General features: G+C 38.3%; 1 protein-coding gene and 2 pseudogenes across 2 annotated transcripts; 1 reads left to right on the top strand and 2 right to left on the bottom strand.

The window, feature by feature from the left end:
- The first annotated feature begins 995 nt into the window (after window positions 1-995).
- On the top strand, window positions 996-4485 carry LOC103336813 (disease resistance protein RPM1-like; annotated as a pseudogene).
- A 377-nt stretch (window positions 4486-4862) lies between these two features.
- Window positions 4863-9210, bottom strand: LOC103336812 (disease resistance protein RPM1-like). The gene is made up of 2 exons (XM_008239912.3): window positions 7878-9210; window positions 4863-7495 (listed from the first exon to the last, which is right to left on the bottom strand). Exons 1-2 carry the CDS (start codon window positions 8320-8322, stop codon window positions 5085-5087), a joined length of 2856 nt encoding a protein of 951 aa, XP_008238134.2. The 5' UTR covers window positions 8323-9210; the 3' UTR covers window positions 4863-5084.
- Window positions 9211-11359: 2149 nt separating this feature from the next.
- LOC103336811 (disease resistance protein RPM1-like) lies at window positions 11360-14821 on the bottom strand (annotated as a pseudogene). Its single transcript, XR_016122373.1, has one exon. The product of XR_016122373.1 is annotated as a disease resistance protein RPM1-like (transcript).
- Window positions 14822-17498: the final 2677 nt, after the last annotated feature.

Here is a 17498-nt window from a genome sequence, read left to right as displayed (position 1 = left end):
GGATGATCTATGAATGTACACTTAAAAAATAAATGGTTTGGATAGTTGAAAAAATATTTTTAGGGGACCCTAAAGGGTGTCCCTCAAATAAAATTATTTGAGGATCCTCAATAGAAGGGGTCACCGTTGTAGGGCCCACTCTGCATTGTATTTCATCAATCAAAACTATCTATTTTTTAGATAATCATTCAAAGATCATCTCTACAAAAAATCACTTGAATCCGATATCATTTGATCACTCAACTGAATTATTAAAATTTTAGTACTTTCTTAAAGTATCGTGTTCATTGATTTTATAAGAAACAATTGGATATCAAAACGGTTTCCGATTTGTCTAATTTTTTACAAGGATGATCTATGAATGTACGCTTACAAAATAAATGGCTTGGATCGTTGAAAAAATATTTTTAGGGGACCCTAAAGGGTGTCCTTCAAATAAAATTATTTGACGGATCCCTCAATAAAAGGAGTCACCGTTGTAGGGCCCACTCTGCATTGTATTTCATCAATCAAAACCGTCTATTTTTTAGATAACATTCAAAGATCATCTCTACAAAAAATCGCTTGAATCCGATATCATTTAAGCACTCAATTGAGTTATTGAAATTTTAAGTACTTTCTTGAAGCACCGTGTTTATTGATTTTATATGACACAATGAGATGTCGAAACGGTTTCCAATTTGTCTAATTTTTTGCAAGGATGATCTATGAATATAGACTTAACAAATAGATGGTTTGGATTGTTGAAAAAAAATTCATAAGGTACCCTAAAGGATGTCCTTCAAATAAAATATTTGAGAGATCCCTCAGTAGAATGGTACTATATATATAAATGTCAATTCCAACCAATTCCTCAAACAATGTTTAGAATAGGTGTTTATTAACTCAGTCTCGCTTATTTATTAGGTGAAGATCAGATGGGAGAGAGTCACTTTCATCTTACATTCTTCTGTGTAGATAAGATCAACCAATAAGTTATTTTCATTGTTTACGTGTTGTGCAGTCTGAAAAATTCTAGTCATGCTATTCTTGATTTGCAATTGCACACTATGTGTTGAGCATCTTGCTGGCAAAATGATCTTGTGGATGAGCTGATCACAAAGGAAAAGACCATGAAGCTTACAAAACTCAAAATAAATTTCATTTTCCAAGTTTAAGCCACTTTCTAGGAAAGCTCCATGGATTTTAAATTAGTGCAATCTGATTGCTTTACCAGGAACAATTCAAAATCCAGTCGCTGTTACTTATTTAAGTTGGTTACTTACACCAAAGGCCATCTGCAATTTTTTGTGAATATTCTAAGTTGCCCCTGAATTATATAACTACAGATTCTGAACAGAGAAAATCAGTTGAGGAAGAAAGGGTAATCAAAAGAGTAAAGAGAGAATTAATGGCAGAGAGTGCGGTGAAGTTTCTGCTCGAAAAAGTTGCGCCCCTTTTCGAAAATGATCTGCAACTTTTGAAAGGGGTTAGGGAAGAAATGGTGTATCTGAGAGGGGAACTGGAGCGCATGACTGCGTTCCTGAGGATTGCTGATGCATTTGAAGAGAGTGACGCGGAAGTCGAAGTATGGATAAAGCAAGTTAGAGACATTGCTCACGACAGTGAAGATGTTCTTGATGAATTTACACTTCTTCAGGCACATGATCATGGGGAGGGATTATATGGTTCCATTCATAGGTTTTCTTGCTGCATTAAGAACACAAAAGCTCGATACCGAATTGCTTCTGAGTTACAAGGCATCAACTTAAGAATCAGAAAAATCTCAGAGGTTCATAAGAGACTACGCCACAAATTCAATATGGCTGAACAAGGTTCAGGCTCTTCAACTGCAGGCCATATGTGGGAGGACCGCCGAGGGGATGCTCTACTTTTAGAGAAAACTGATATAGTGGGCATTGACGAACCTATAAAGCAGCTTGTAGGGTGGCTTCTCAGCGGTGGTTCTGGTCGGGAAGTAGTTTCTGTGGCCGGGATGGGAGGACTGGGAAAGACTACCTTAGTCAAGCAAGTCTACGATGCTGCAGAAGTAAAGAAGCATTTCAAAGTACATGCTTGGATCACTGTTACTCAGTCTTTCAAATTAGGGGAACTCCTCAAAGACATGCTTCAACAACTCCACAAAGCCATCCGAAGGCCACTTCCACAAGGAACCAGCAACATGAATAACAATCAGTTGAAAACACTGATCAAAGATTTCCTACAGAAAAGGAGGTATCTTATTGTTTTAGATGATGTATGGCACTTGCACGGATGGGATTCTGTGAAATATGCTTTGCCTAACAATATATGTGGCAGCCGAATCATACTAACTACCCGAAATGCTGATATAGCCTCTACAACCAGCGTAGAATCCAGAGGCAAAGTTTATAATATGGAGCCTTTACCCCAGAAGGAGTCTTGGGATCTTCTGTGCAAGAAGACATTCCAGGGGAGTTCATGCCCTCCTTATTTAGAGGAGATTAGTAATTGTATTTTAAGAAAGTGCGAGGGACTGCCCCTTGCAATTGTAGCAGTCAGTGGTGTTTTGGCTACCAAAGACAAGCGCAGGATTGATGAGTGGGATATGGTTGGCCATAGCCTAGGGGCTGAAATTGAGGGGAATGACAAACTGAAGGACTTGAAAAAAGTACTTTCACTCAGTTTTAATGATTTGCCTTACTATCTAAAGTCTTGTTTTTTGTACCTGAGTATCTTTCCTGAGGATCATCTAATTGAGCATATGAGACTTGTTCGATTATGGATGGCAGAGGGCTTCATCGAAGCAAAAGAAGGAAAAACACTGGAAGATGTTGCAGAGGACTACCTCAATGAACTATTGAATAGAAGCATGATTCAAGCAGCAGAGACAACATCTGATGGAAGGGTGAAAAACTTTCGTGTCCACGACCTTTTCCGAGAGATTATCACCTCTAAGATAAGAGATCAGAACTTTGCCACAATAGCTAAAGACCAAAGCATGCCATGGCCAGATAAAATTCGACGCCTTTCAATGCATAACTCACTGCAATACGTACAGAAAAACAGGTGTGCTTCTCAATTGCGTTCTCTGTTTATGTTCAGACTTGCCGAGAAGCCATTACTACAAACACTTTTTCCTGGAGGTTTTAGGCTTCTTAATGTGTTAGATTTGCAAAGTGCACCTCTAAGTGTTTTTCCCATAGAAGTTTTCAACCTTTTCTTTTTAAAGTATCTGAGCTTGAAAGATACCAGGGTAAAAACCATTCCAAGCTTTATAGGGAAGCTTCAGAACCTGGAGACTTTAGATCTGAAGCATTCTCTGGTTACTGAACTCCCAGCTGAAATCCTGAAGCTCAAACATCTACGTCATCTGCTGGTATATCGTTATGAATTTGTACCTTATGGAGATTTTCACTCAAAATATGGCTTTAAGGTCCTTGCAAAAATAGGGGCTTTAACTTCCCTTCAAAAACTTTGTTTCATCAAGGCAAACCAAGATGGTGGTGCCATATTAAAAGAGCTGGGGAAACTAGTTCAGTTGAGAAGGTTAGGCATTGTACAAATGAGGAAAGAAGATGGAAAGGTTCTTTGTTCATCCATTGAAAAGCTCAGCAAACTTTGTGCATTGTCCATAACTTCAGTAGAAAAGGATGAAATCATTGATTTGCAGCACCTTTCTTCTCCCCCTCTCCTGCTTCAGAGGCTGTACTTGCAAGGACGATTGGATGCATTACCTCACTGGATACCTTCCCTGCATAGCCTTGTCAGGTTATATTTGAAGTGGAGTAGGTTAAAGGATGATCCACTCTTATTCCTTCAGTATTTGCCCAATCTAGTACATCTCGAGTTATCTCAGGTGTTCGAAGGAGACACATTGTGTTTTGGAGCTGGAGGGTTTAAGAAGCTCAAACATTTGGGTATCAATGAATTTGACGCACTTAGATGCATACAGGTGGAGATGGGAGCAATGCCTTGTGTTGAGAAGCTAAGTATCCAGCGTTGCAAATCATTGGAGAAGGTGCCCTCAGGAATTGAACACCTGAACAAACTGAAGGTGCTTGAATTTTTTGAGATGCCAGAAAAATTAATCAAGACGCTACGTCCACAAGAAGAAGGCAATGATTATTGGAAAGTTGCACATATTCCAGAAGTTTATTTCACCTACTGGAGAGAGTGGGTGGGAGGTGTACCCTTTAGAGGGTTTGAATGAGGGAGAGAACTTTCTTCAAACCAGTTCTGTCATGAAGAACCATGAACTCGAAACTCGTTGGAAGTAGTAGCCTTAATGGACTTGAGTTTCATATGTCAGGTGCTGTATATTGTAAATAGCTGTAAATTCTCTTGTAGTTAATTGTAAATAGTAAAATACTCACACTTGGTTCATGTATTCTGTAATGCTAGGGGTATCATAGTAATTGCCATTTGTACATTTTCCAGTTATTATTTTGATGCCTATAATTCATGTATAGAACTATGCTGTAAATCTGTACTGCTCAGAGTGTACAATGATTTTTTTCCCTGCAATATCTGGTCGTGTGAATTTTCTAGTGTCATTGAATATCACTTTCAACTATGTTGGTAGTATGGAGATTAAATACGGATGAATGGGAAGAATTAAGATCTTTAAGGCAAAAAATATTGATTTCTGCAAAACAATCTAGAGGATAAATTGGTAAACTGCATTGGCTGCAAAGACAATGAAAGTCAGCTGATCAAAGTTGTGAAAGGATTATGTCTGGCTTCCTTTTCTACCTTTCCCTGGCTCTGCTATTTTTTCAGTTTTTTATTTTACTGTGTGAGTTTCCTCCTAATTATCTGCAACGGTTTTTTTCCCCTCTTCCATGCTCTTAGAATATTAATTCAATTACCCTAAAAAAAGAGTAAAAAAAGAGACAGAGACAGAGCAAACTGTTCCTGAGTAGTTCACAGTCATGTCCTCAGACTCTAGTGATTATGTACAAATATTTAGTATATGCAAATATAGAATACATTGGTGACCAAATACTGCACCTTATTCTTCAGTAAGTTACATGTTATGAGTATTTAGTATTTACATTCATTTGTACAATGGTGGACAATCTGTAGAAGTTGATTGACTGACTGACTCACAAGCATGATCAGATCTAAACCTTCCATAGCGGACGAAGTTCATGGCATCTCCTGACAGTACCTGCTTGTGAGGTAGCATTTTCTATCTCCTTGAAACTCTCTATTGAATACACATCCCAACCCCCATCCCTCCAACAGGCTGAATAAACATCCGGGACATGTTTAACTTCCCCGTAATCTTCGCCTCCATTTGGCCTCAGTTTCAAGATTAATTCACTTGGCATTTCAAAGAACTCAAGCAACTTCAGTCTGGAGAGGTGTTTAACTCCTGATGGCACCCTCTTCATTGACTTACATCGTTGGATCGTTAGTTTTTCGAGGCATGGCATTGCTCCCTCCTCCACCTTCACGCATCTGAGGTTGTCAAATTTGTCAAGACCCAAAACCTTGAGCTTTTTAAATCCTCCACTCTTGAAAGACAGCATGTCACTATCACAAGCATGAAGCAATTCAAGATGAACAAGATTAGGCAAATCTTGAAGCCGAACAAGCGGATCATCTTTTAACCAACTCCATTTCAAAAACAGTTTGACCAAACTATGAAGTGAAGGAATCCAATTTGGCAGCTCTTCCAAACGTCCTGTCAAGTATAGTCGTTCCAGGAACTGAGGAGGGGAAGAAAGGTGTTGCAGATCAAGAATCTCATTCTCTCGGGTTGATTTTACAGAAAATGCACGCAGCTTGGTCAAATGTTCCAGAGACAAGCACAAAGCTAATCCATCTTGTTTTCTCAATTTCATGATGCCAAGCCTCCTGAGGTTCTTCAGCTTACCTAACTCCCTCATTTTCATGCCACAACCATGATCATTTGCCTCAATGAAGCAGAGCTTTTGCAGGGACTGCAAATCTCCTAGACTTGAAAGGGCCTTAAAGCCAAACTTGGAATAAAAGTGTGCATAAGATTCAATCTTAAGACGATAAACCAGGAGATGGCGAAGTTTTTCAAGTTTCAGTATCTCAAGAGGCAATTCAGTGACATTGGTCTTTTTAAGATCCAATGTCAACAGGTTCTGAAGATTCCCTATGCCTCTGGGAATGACTTTCACCTGGGTTTTCCTCAAGCTTAGATAACTTAAGTAAAAAAGGTCCAGGATTTCTCTCGGAAACATCATTAAAGGTGCAGCTTCCAAATCCAACACCTTAAGCAGCCTTAAGCCACTGGGAAAATATTTTTGTATGGATGGCCTTGCAACCACCCCAAACAAAAACAGGGAACGAAGTTGAGGAACTGACCTTTTTGCTTGTACGGTTTGCAATGAATTATGTATGGATAGGCGTCGAACTCTATCAGGCCAGATTGCATTCTGGTCCTTAACTATGGCTGCAAAATTTTGATCCCTTGACTTTGAAATAATGATCTCCCGCAAAAGATCATGTACGCGATAAGTTTTGATCCTCCCATCACTTGTTGTGTATCCCACTAGGATCAAATTTCTGTTCAAGAGCTCCTTTAGGTAGTCCTCAGCTACTTCCTCCAATGTTCTTCCTTGTATAGCCTCAACAAATCCTTCAGCTATCCATAAACGAATCAGTCTCATGTGCTGAATCAGATGGCCCTCGGGAAAGATACTCAAGTACAAGAAACAAGCCTTGAGATAATAGGGCAAATCGTTAAAGCTGAGAGACAGTACTTTCTTTAAATCTTCAAGTTTGTCATTGCCATGAATTTCAGCTCCAAGACTATGACAAATGAAATCCCACTCATCTATCCTGCGAGTGTCTTTTGTAGCCAGAACACCACTTATTGCCACAATTGCAAGGGGCAAACCCTCACACTTTTTAAGGATACATTTACATTTTTCATACAAATAAGGAGGACATGGCTTCCCTTGAAAGGCCTTCCTAGTGAACAGATTCCAGGACTCATCTGCAGGCAAGGGCTTCAAGTGATAGACCTTGCCTTTGGATTCTGAACAAGAAGTGAACGCAACATCAGCTTTACGTGTAGTGACCATGACTCTGCTGCCAAAGTTCCCAGTAGGCAAAACATATTTGACAGTTTCCCATTCGTTAGTGTGCCATACATCATCAAGAACAATCAGATACTTCCTTTTCTGCAGAAAGTTCTTAATTATTGCTTTCAATTCATTGCTATTCTTGTCATCCACACCTTCGGGAACTGGCCTCCTGATTGCATAAAAGAGTTTATGAATGATGTCTTTAAGAAGATCTTCTGCCTGAAAAGATTGAGAAACCGTGATCCAAGCACGAGGCTTGAAATGTTTCTTCACTTTTACATCATCATAAACTTTCTTCACCAAGGTGGTCTTCCCCATGCCTCCCATTCCAGTGACTGAAACTACTTCACGTCCAGAGCCACCCCTGACCAGCCAGCTGACCAGTTTCTGTTTAGGCTTGTCTATCCCCACAACATCTGCGCTGTCTAAAAGAAGAGCATCCCCTCGCCGATCATGCCATGTATCACCTGTTGCAAATTAAAACATGAAGGAAGAAAAGAACACGGTGATGCCCCAACTAGTGCAAGAGTATAAATAATCACAGCATTCTCTGTCTTAAGTCAGACAATACTGGTTGTTAAACTTAAAAAGCCAAGATAGCAACTACAAAGCAGGATGAAACCTACTCCTCTTCATGCAACCTTCTAGAAGTGCTACTGAACAACTATTGAGTCCATCACACTGAACAGACGAATTCCATCTATAGCCTAGATGAATTGTAAATCAACTAATGTAGAGAGGCCAAAAGAAACAAAACATCGAAGATCACTATTAGCCGCCTAGAATGATAATATTTTAGGGTTGAGCTCACTTTTTAAGGAAATAAACCTACTGGTTGTCAAATAATACCTGAACTGGTAAACATTGAACCTTTTGCCGGATTAAGCTTTGGAAGAAGTCTTTTATAAGCTGCAAAAATATGTTGAATTTGGGCGTTGATGCTCTGTAACTGCCAGGCAACCCGGTACTGAGCTTTCAAGTTCTTGACAGAGCAAGAAAGCCTATTGAAAGGAAAATAGAGTTCATAGCCATGATTGTTATGAGCTTGGAGAACTGCAAATTCATCTAGAAGATCTTCTGCATCATGAGCAACATCTCGTACTTGCTTCACCCATACTTTGAGTTCATCATCACTTTCTTCCATTACATCTGCATCTCTCAGAAAGGCTTTCATGCGCTCCAGTTCTCCTTTTAGGTACACAAGTTCTTCTCTAACCCCTCTCAACAGTTGAACCCTATTTTCAAAGAAAGGTGAAATCTTGTTGAGTAGAAAAGTGACTGCACTTTCTGCCATTCTCTCGGTAACTCACTCTGTGGAGTCACCATACTTCTTCCATTCCTTTGCAGTCCAAAAGGACTTTTGGTAGTTTGATTGTCTTGTTTTTATAGAAGTGAAGTCACTTGCCTTCTTGTATAAGCAACTATTATTTTTCAAGAAGAAATTACAACTGGTTTTGCAAATGCTTCATTAACAAGTTATGATGATGGTTAAAAATGACTTTAAAAATGATGCTAATGCAGAGTTTGTCTGTGACTTGGTCACCAAGAAATTTTGGGAGCAAACATCTAGTTACACATGTCGGCAACTGAGAAAGCAACTGAGAAACCAAGACAATAAATCCAGGCTATACGACAAAAGAAATAAAAAAAACAATACCAGAAGTTCAGAACCATCAGCGGCAAGTGTATGGAAGTTTGGTGTCAAAATTTCAAAACAGACAAATGAATGAGCAAGCTCAGTGTGAATGCACAAGACAAGTTAATATCAGAAGTTCATAACCATCAGTGGCAAGTTTATTATGATCAACTGTTAATTAATATATCAATTACCATGTGACGTGAATTAATGTGGAAAAAAATATAAGATTGATCTGATATTACTAAACAAAGCAGGACAATACATAACCAATGGGGTGTTAGTTGGATTGGCCCAGGGCCAGGCCTTTGGTGTGCTCCCAAGTGCACCTGGGTTCAAGTTCCCATGGTACCCGTGTGTGTGAGGTTTCCCCCTACCCTTCCTAACTTAGGCAAAAAAATATAAAAACAGGACAATACATAAATCCAAGCATAACCATCATGACAACCTCAGAATCTGGTTTCATGGCATATATATTCTTCTGATGTTCACTTTCATGCAATTTGTCAATAGTAAATTTGCATACGCAACGCTACGTTCACGTACTCAATACGAATACTTCAAGAGTCAAATGTACCAATTAATTGCATCACTTAATGGGTCATGATCACCCAACAATTGTGGTATTTACATGGTATTTCCCTCTCTGATGATGTATGAACATAACATTAAAATAGCAGTCAAGCATATTCTTGTTCATGAAATTCAGTTAAAAATTTCTGCCATCCATATCATATCCAAGTTGCTTTGTCGGATTCAGGTTTCTAGAAATTTGACTTTTGCTGCGCTCAAATACTTATAATTAAGCAAGCAAAAGAAACAAATTACAATTCAAAATATTTGACTAAAACTTCCTTCATTGTTTTATTGATGAGCTTGCGTACTCATCCAAAACTAGACGCCTCTTCACAGGACTAGACAGGAAAATACTTCTGTACTTGTAGTAACTTGAGGACGCTACTTATGGAATATTTTATTTTCTATCTCAGTCAAAGATATTAGATATGCAGAGACTTCCTAGCCTTTGAATGTCTGAGGAAAAAATGGCTACACTCAATCACCTTTGCACAAGCTACTATATGTTTGCGCTTAGTATACAAATGGAGTATGACACCTCGAAGATACTCAACGAAGAGAGAAGTCATTTTAACGGAACGGAGTAAAGCACATCGAGAAAGAAATTTACTATAGAAGACATCTGTGTCTCTGCTGTATCGAGTGCTCGCACGCATACTCTTGTGTCTGCATGTTATGTACATGTGTTTTCAGTAGAGAAAAATCATATACCACAAAAGTGACCAGATTGTGTTATAAAAATTATAGTTTTCCTTTTCCGTAAAGCCAAATACAAAAACCTTTATATTATAAATAACATATAAACAAAGGAGATTAACCCTCTCACCTATCCTATGAATTACAAAGTTTAACTCACAACCCAAATCTCAATTACACCCAAGTCACTCTCAAGCTAACTGCACACAAGAGCCAAGAACACAGGGATTGTTCTTGTGTTATGTTTCCTATGGGGAGAAGCGATCAAAATATCAAACTACATACTTAATAGAGTGTCTAACAAGTCCGTGCCTAAGACATCTTTCGAAATTTAGACTACCAGAAAGCCTAGCCTGCGACATCTTCATATATGGGGTTGCAAGGCTAAAGCTAGAATCTATAACCCTCAAGAGAAGAAGCTCGATCCTAAAACGATTAGCTGTCATTTTATAGGTTATCCTGCAAGTTCAAAGGTTTTAGATTTTATTGTCCAAATTATGGTACCCAAATTGTTGAGACTGGTTGTGCAAAGTTTATAGAGTATGAGAAGAATGCTATTGGGAATGAAGATTTTACTTTTGAAGAAGAAGGGGATGTGGTTGTGATTGAGAATGTTGAACCAAATCCTACAACATTGATTCCCATGATTGATATCGCACCACCCCCACATAATGATCAATTGGAGCCTTCACAGTTCGAAGAACCAGGCGACCAACAAGAAGAACAACAACTAACCAATTTGATTCAATGGTTAAGAAATTGGCCTCATCCAAAAATCCACCAGGCCATTGAAGCCCATGTACAATGATTTGCTATGCTATTGCTTGCCTATTACATAGGTGGGCACAATTTCATGTTTCATTTGGTCGATAGATATTGATAATGGTATGGTATGGTAGTATCAAGATTTTGATGTCAATACCGTACCATACCGAATAGTACTCTATTGAAATATATAAGGCATAAGTTTAACTCTTTTGGTTTGTAAGCCATAATGCATGAGTTTTAACCATTTGGATTTGATGAATATGTTGATGGATAAATATTGATTTGGTTGATTTGGATATTGAATATGTTGATTAGGATTTGGATATTGAATATGTTAATGGATATTGAATATTGAAAATGTTGATGGATATTGAATATGTTGAATCTTTGAATTTGTAACTTAAGCATCCCATGTACCAATGATTTGCTATGCTATTGCTTGCCCACCCCTACTATTACATATAAAATAAATTAAGTTCTTTTCCCAAATGAAAGAAGTGTGTTTTAGAGTTGCAAAGCTTATATGTTAAATTTTAGTTGTGGAGGAATGTCAACCCAACTCTAACAGTAGTTAGGATCACTGTGTAACCTCCTTATAGGCTCTCTCAGGAACTTCCTAAACCCTAAAACAATCAATGGATGTTATCCAAAAACATTGAAGAAGAAAAGAAAATTTGCTCTATAGAATATGAATTACTTTCTAGCAAGAAAAGTACAGGGGTGAAAATGAACCTTAATAGCAAGTATGTTCTTTTTGGGTAGAGAAAGATATAAAAGAATACAAGAATTGAAGTTAGAAGATTCATATGTATGCAGTAGTTGGAAGCCCAATTCTGATAAAACATGCTTCCAGTGATTCTATCATTTGCAGTTAACCAAAAGCTAAGCCTTCCATAGAATATTGGGTTCCAGCCTCCTCATGGCAGAAGTAGTACCTTGTTGACTAGTACTCTCCCCATCAGTGATCTCTAATGAATAAACATCCCAACCCCCAACGTTCCAATACGAAGAGTAAACCTCTGGAATGTGAGAAACTTTCCAATGATCTTCCCCGCCATCTGGATGAAATGGCCTTATTAATTCGTCTGGCATGTCAAAAAATTCGAGCAGCTTTAGGTTTTGTAAATGTTCAATGCCTGATACCTTCTTCAACAATCTGCACCTCTGGATAATTAACTTTTCTAGGCAAGGCATTGCTCCCTCATCCATGATTACCAATTTCAGTTCATCTAGTTTGTCAATACCTAGTAACTTTAGGCTTGGAAACCCTCCTGCCTTAAAATGCAAACAGTCTCCCTCATAAACCTGAAGGAGTTCAAGATGTACTAGATTTGGCAAACCTTGAAGATGCACTAGAGGATCCTCCTTTAGCCGACTCCATTTCAGAAACAGTCTCACCACGTTCTGGAGAGAAGAAATCCAATGCGGTAAGCTTTCTAAACGCCCCGTCAAGTATAGTCGCTGAAGAAATTGAGGAGGACAAGAAATGTGTGTCAGATCAATTATCTTGTCCTTCTCCACTGAAGATACAGACAATGACCGAAGGTTGCGCATCTTTTCGATAGATGAGCATAAGGTGACCCCATCTTCTTGTCTCAACTTGAAAATGCCTAACCTTCTCAGTTGATTCATTCTCCCAAGCTCTGCCACTAAAGCCCCATTGTCTTGATTTGCCTCTACAAAACACAGCTTTTGGAGCGATTGTAAGCCACATATTCCTGCAGGAACCTTCACTCCATATCTGGAATTAAATCGTGCATAAGATTCAACTTCATAGCGATATACCAGGAGATGGCGCAGTCGCTTGAGATTCACAATTTCAGCAGGCAACTCAACGACATGAGAGTGTTTAAGATCAAAGGTCTCTAGGTTTTGAAGCTTCTTGATGGAGCTTGGAATTTGTTTCACCCTGGTACCCCTCAAACTAAGATACCTGAGCAGAAGAAGGTTGACAACCTCTTTTGGAAACGTCTCTAGAGGTGCACCTTCCAAGTCTAATACAGTAAGCAGCGGAAGACCTCTAGGAAACAATTTTGGTATTGAAAACTCAGTAAGTGAATCTTCTACCCCAAAAATGAGCAACGAACGAAGTTTGGAAGGAATCCTCTTTTGTTGTACGTTCTGCAACGTGTTAACAATTGATAGTCGTCGAACTTTTTCGGGCCACATTGTGCCTTGCTCTTTCTGTATTGCTGCAAAGTTTTGCTCTCTAGACTTCGAAACGACAATCTCCCGTAAAAGATCATGGATCCGACATGATTTGACCCTCCCATCGGTAGCTATTTCTTCTTCTTCGATCAAACTTCTGTCCAGTAGCTCCTTAAGGTAACTCTCTGCAACTTCTTCTGGTGTCTTTCCTTCCTTTTCAATAACAAATCCTTCAGCAATCCATAATCGAATTAATCTCATATACTCGAATTTATAGAGATCAGGAAAGATACTCAGATACAAGAAACAAGATTTGAGATGGTATGGTAAATCACTGAAACTGAGATACAGCAACCTTTTCATGTTGTCAAGTTGGTCATTTTCCTCAATTTCAGCACCAATACTGCCACAAACGGCAGCCCAATCTTCTATGTTTTTCTTGTCTTTCATAGCTAGAACAGCACCGATTGCCACAATTGCAAGGGGCAGTCCCCCACATTTCCTTAATATGCATTGACAGATTTCCTCCAAATTTGGAGGACATGACTCTTCCTGAAATGTCTTCCTACAGAGAAGAGTCCAAGACTCTTCTGGAGATAAGGGCTCTAAATGGTAGACCATACCGTGGTTGTTCATGCAAGAGGCAGAGGCTACAGAGGCTACAAAGGCATTACGAGTAGTGATCATTACTCGACTACCTTTGTTGTCAGGCAATGCATAATTGATGACATTCCAGGCATATATGTGCCAAAGGTCATCTAGAACAATCAGGTACTTACTGTGCTGCAGCAATTTTTTTAATTTTTTCTCTTAGCTGGTTGGTGTCCATCCTATCAACTTCTTCAGGGACTGGTTTCCTGATAACTTTGAAGATTTTTTCAACTATGTGTCTTAGGAGCTTATTTATCTTGAACGATTGAGAAACAGTGATCCAAGCATGTACCTTGAAATTTTTCTTAACTCTTGCATCCTTATAGACTTGCTTGGCCAAGGTGGTTTTCCCCAGCCCTCCCATCCCAACGACCGCGACTGCCTGGCGTCCAGCGTGGCCACCCTCTTGCATAAGCAACTCAATCAGCTGCCTTTTAGGTTCGCCGATTGCCACAAGATCAGCCTCTTCCAGCAAAAGAGCATCCCCTTGACTGTACTGATGTTTCTGAACCTTGCTTGAGCCAAGGTCAACATCAAGTTTGTAATTCTGATGTCCCTCGGAGAGGGTTCTGACTTTTGATTTTATGCCTTGAATATCAGTAGCAATTCGCCGGCGAGCTTTCAACTTGTTAATCATGCAAGAGAGCTCATGAAGGGAAACATGGCATCCAGGCCTATGATCACATGAATGAGAAAGCCTGAATATATCAAGCGCATCTTCAATCTGATAAGCCACATCTCTAACTTGTTTAACCCACACTTTGAGCTGGGGGTCACTGTCTTCCTTTGCATCAGCAACCCTTAAGAAGGCCTTCATGCGCTCTAACTCCTCGACGATGTCCTCCATCTCTGCTCGGGTCCCTGACAGTAGTCTCACCTCATCTTCTATTATGGAGGCAAGCCTGTCAATCAAAAAGCTCACCACACTTTCTGCCATCTCCTCTCCTGCTGCTACTGCTGCTACTGCTGCTAGCTAGTGCTTTAACTTTTGGGTTGAAACTTGAAACTGAAAAGATGATAGAGAAGAGTGTTTGCTAGAAGAGAATGGTTTTGTTGTGTGAATGATGTATTGATAATTTTGTATGATATATTTTGATATTCTTGAATGAAATTGTTTTATGTGGATCAAATGGCCTTCCCTTTTGTACTGTAATTTCTTGCACCAGGTCCAACTGTTTAATTCTACCACAGAAATGGTCAACTTGATCATTTTGTTCTTCTCTACCTGCACTGCACTTGTCAATTTTTTTTCACTAGACTCATTACCTTGTAGCTTCCTCATTTCTTTTTTTCTTCCTTTGTGAACTACCAGGAAATTTGTTTCTGAAATGGTCCATCATTTGCCAAACTATACAATAAATAAACCAAGTGGCGTGACTGATAAAACAACGTGTGGCCACATATGAACAAGTTGACTGGTATAAATTTCATAACAGTGCCCACGGGATTGTGTTGATTTAAATCTAACGGCTCAAAGTCTTTGTACCTGAATGTTTAATTTGTTCCACTCAAAAATCATCACCAGTCAGCATCCATCTCTGTCATTTCATTAATCTGAATCAGTCTGCAATCCGCTGCAGCAACTTGTTCGTGAATGAATATAATCTCTTACGATTTTCTCACCGTCCAATCACTATTTAGTACTGATAGTGATTTCTGACCTGTTACCCTTTTATTTTGTCCTGATAGGGATTTTCAATCTGATAATGATAGCACTTGTATAAATTCTTCCCTCCAAATAAATAAACTCAATGTGAAATTTGACAATTTGACAATTGCATCACATTTCCCAGCACTCCTCTCCATCTAAGGGCCTAGATTTTAAGGCCGATTTAACCAACAAAATCAAAGATATGATGTGTCATGCACCATTTGTCCTAACGAAACTAAAGTTAAAGGATCACGGGAATAATTTTGAAAATTGAGGGACCAAAATGTGAATCGGGTCAAAGTTCAGGGACCACCCCCTCTTAATTAATTAAAATGCGTAGTTGTATTTGTTAGAGCATCTCCAATACCCTCTTGAAAAGCTTTGGGACATAAAATTAGATGAGCCACGTCAACAAAACCTTCTCCAACAGCCTTGTCAAACCCATTCACAAAATTGGAGACTCTTCATTCACTCTACAAAAACAAAAGAGTGCACGCTAACAAAAGTGGTCCTGAACGATAAAAAGCCTACACTGGGCTAAATGAACAATAAAAGGCAACCTTTGCTTTTCAAATCCAATGGGAGACTTTCGATACTTATTTAATATTTTATTTAATTCATTTATTTTTTTTGTGTGCTGTATTAATTAAATTGAAGAGGCTTTGTTGAGTGTACAAAATAGTAAAGTAGTAAATTTTACACTTTAAATTGCTATGTTGGTCAACAAACCACAATTTGAAAATTTTAGTTTGAAGAGATTGTTCGAGATTTTTATATGAATAGGGAGATTCTCTTAAATGGGAAATAATAATTTTAAAAAATTGTTCATTCAACCAATTGTGAATTGTCTAGTGATACAAACGCATTTGCTTAACCAGTCAGACTCAGAGGGAGAATTCTAACGGCAGAAAGTTCTAACAAGAAACGCGTAGTCTCACATTTCTTCTCTTTTTCTGTGAATTTTTTTGGTTTTTTGGATAATGACCAAGGCTTGTATAAGTTGCCAAAGAAGAAGAGGAACAAGACAATAGTTCTAGATCAAAACTCTATTATTTTCCTGGAAATATTGTAATGAATATAAATTAAATAATTTCCCAAAAATACGAACAGTTATATTATCCAAATATTCTATTTGTAGTGTCCATTTTCCATAATAGTTTTTTTACAAATTTATAAATAAACCCAATCCTAGACATGTATTTATAAAAAAACCCAAGCACTATTTAAACTAGGGGTGGTTGCGGTTCGGTAATCGCAATTTTTACTCAAACCGACCGACTATTTGCGGTTTAGTGATTTTGAAACCGCAAACCGACCGCGTTTTGCGGTTTATGTAAACCGCAAAATGCGGTCGATTACATAATAATTAGCGGTTTAAAACCGCGAGTTCTCAATGCATTCACAAAAATATAAATTCACAACCTAAATAAATAAATACACAACCTCAATTTCTCAAACATATATAAATTCACAATCTCATCAACTTCTCAAGCATTCACAACCTAAGAAAATTAAAGTTACAATTCCAAGCATTCCAATTAAAGTTAAACTTCTCAAGCATTCCAATTCTAAATCCTTTAAAGTTATAAACCAAAAGGAAAATGCAAAGCAAAATGAATTAAAGTTACAACAAAAAAGAAAAATTCAATTCAAAGTTAATTAAAGTTACAAACTAAAAGGAAAATGCAATGCACCAATGTTACAAACTAAAGTTACAAACTCAAGTGTTTGTGGTGAGTGGATTTGAAGAACCCCGTTGTGTTGTTTGAGCACCAATGTTATTTACAAATAAAACAACATAGTGTAGTACATTTTATTATAAGAAGAAGCATAAATAACATTAGTATAAATAAACTAATTACTTACAAGTTGTCATATGTTCCATTTCCTTGTAAAATTCAACTCCATCATCCGTGTGGCTATATTTTGCGGTTTGCGGTAATGCAAGTTTTGAAAATCAAATCAGAATCAACCGCAAATGCGGTTCGGTTCTTAATACCGCAAATGCCGTTCGGTTCTTAATACCGCAAATGCCGTTCGGTTTACCGCAATTGCGGTTTCATTGCGGTAAATTGTCGGTTGGTTTTTGCGGTTTTTCGGTTTAAAATACCACCCCTAATTTAAACATAGAAACACACCCAAAATCAACCCAAAAGTCAACTTTTTGGGTGTGTTTATAAATGAGTTTTGAGTGTGTGTAATGATGGTTTTGGGTGTGTTTATATGTTTAAATAGTGCTTGGATTTTTTTATAATTTCAACTCCCATTTTGGGTGTTTTAGTGAAACTCCCTTTTTTCCTTCATATAAACGATACTCAACTCCCTGCAGATTTGGAATCATTAT

Source organism: Prunus mume, linkage group LG7, assembly GCF_029339155.1.
Source record: "Prunus mume cultivar Tortuosa linkage group LG7, ASM2933915v1, whole genome shotgun sequence".
Classification (NCBI taxonomy): domain Eukaryota; kingdom Viridiplantae; phylum Streptophyta; class Magnoliopsida; order Rosales; family Rosaceae; genus Prunus; species Prunus mume.
The sequence above is the reverse complement of the archived record's forward strand: the minus strand, read 5'-3'. Positions and strand labels throughout refer to the sequence as shown.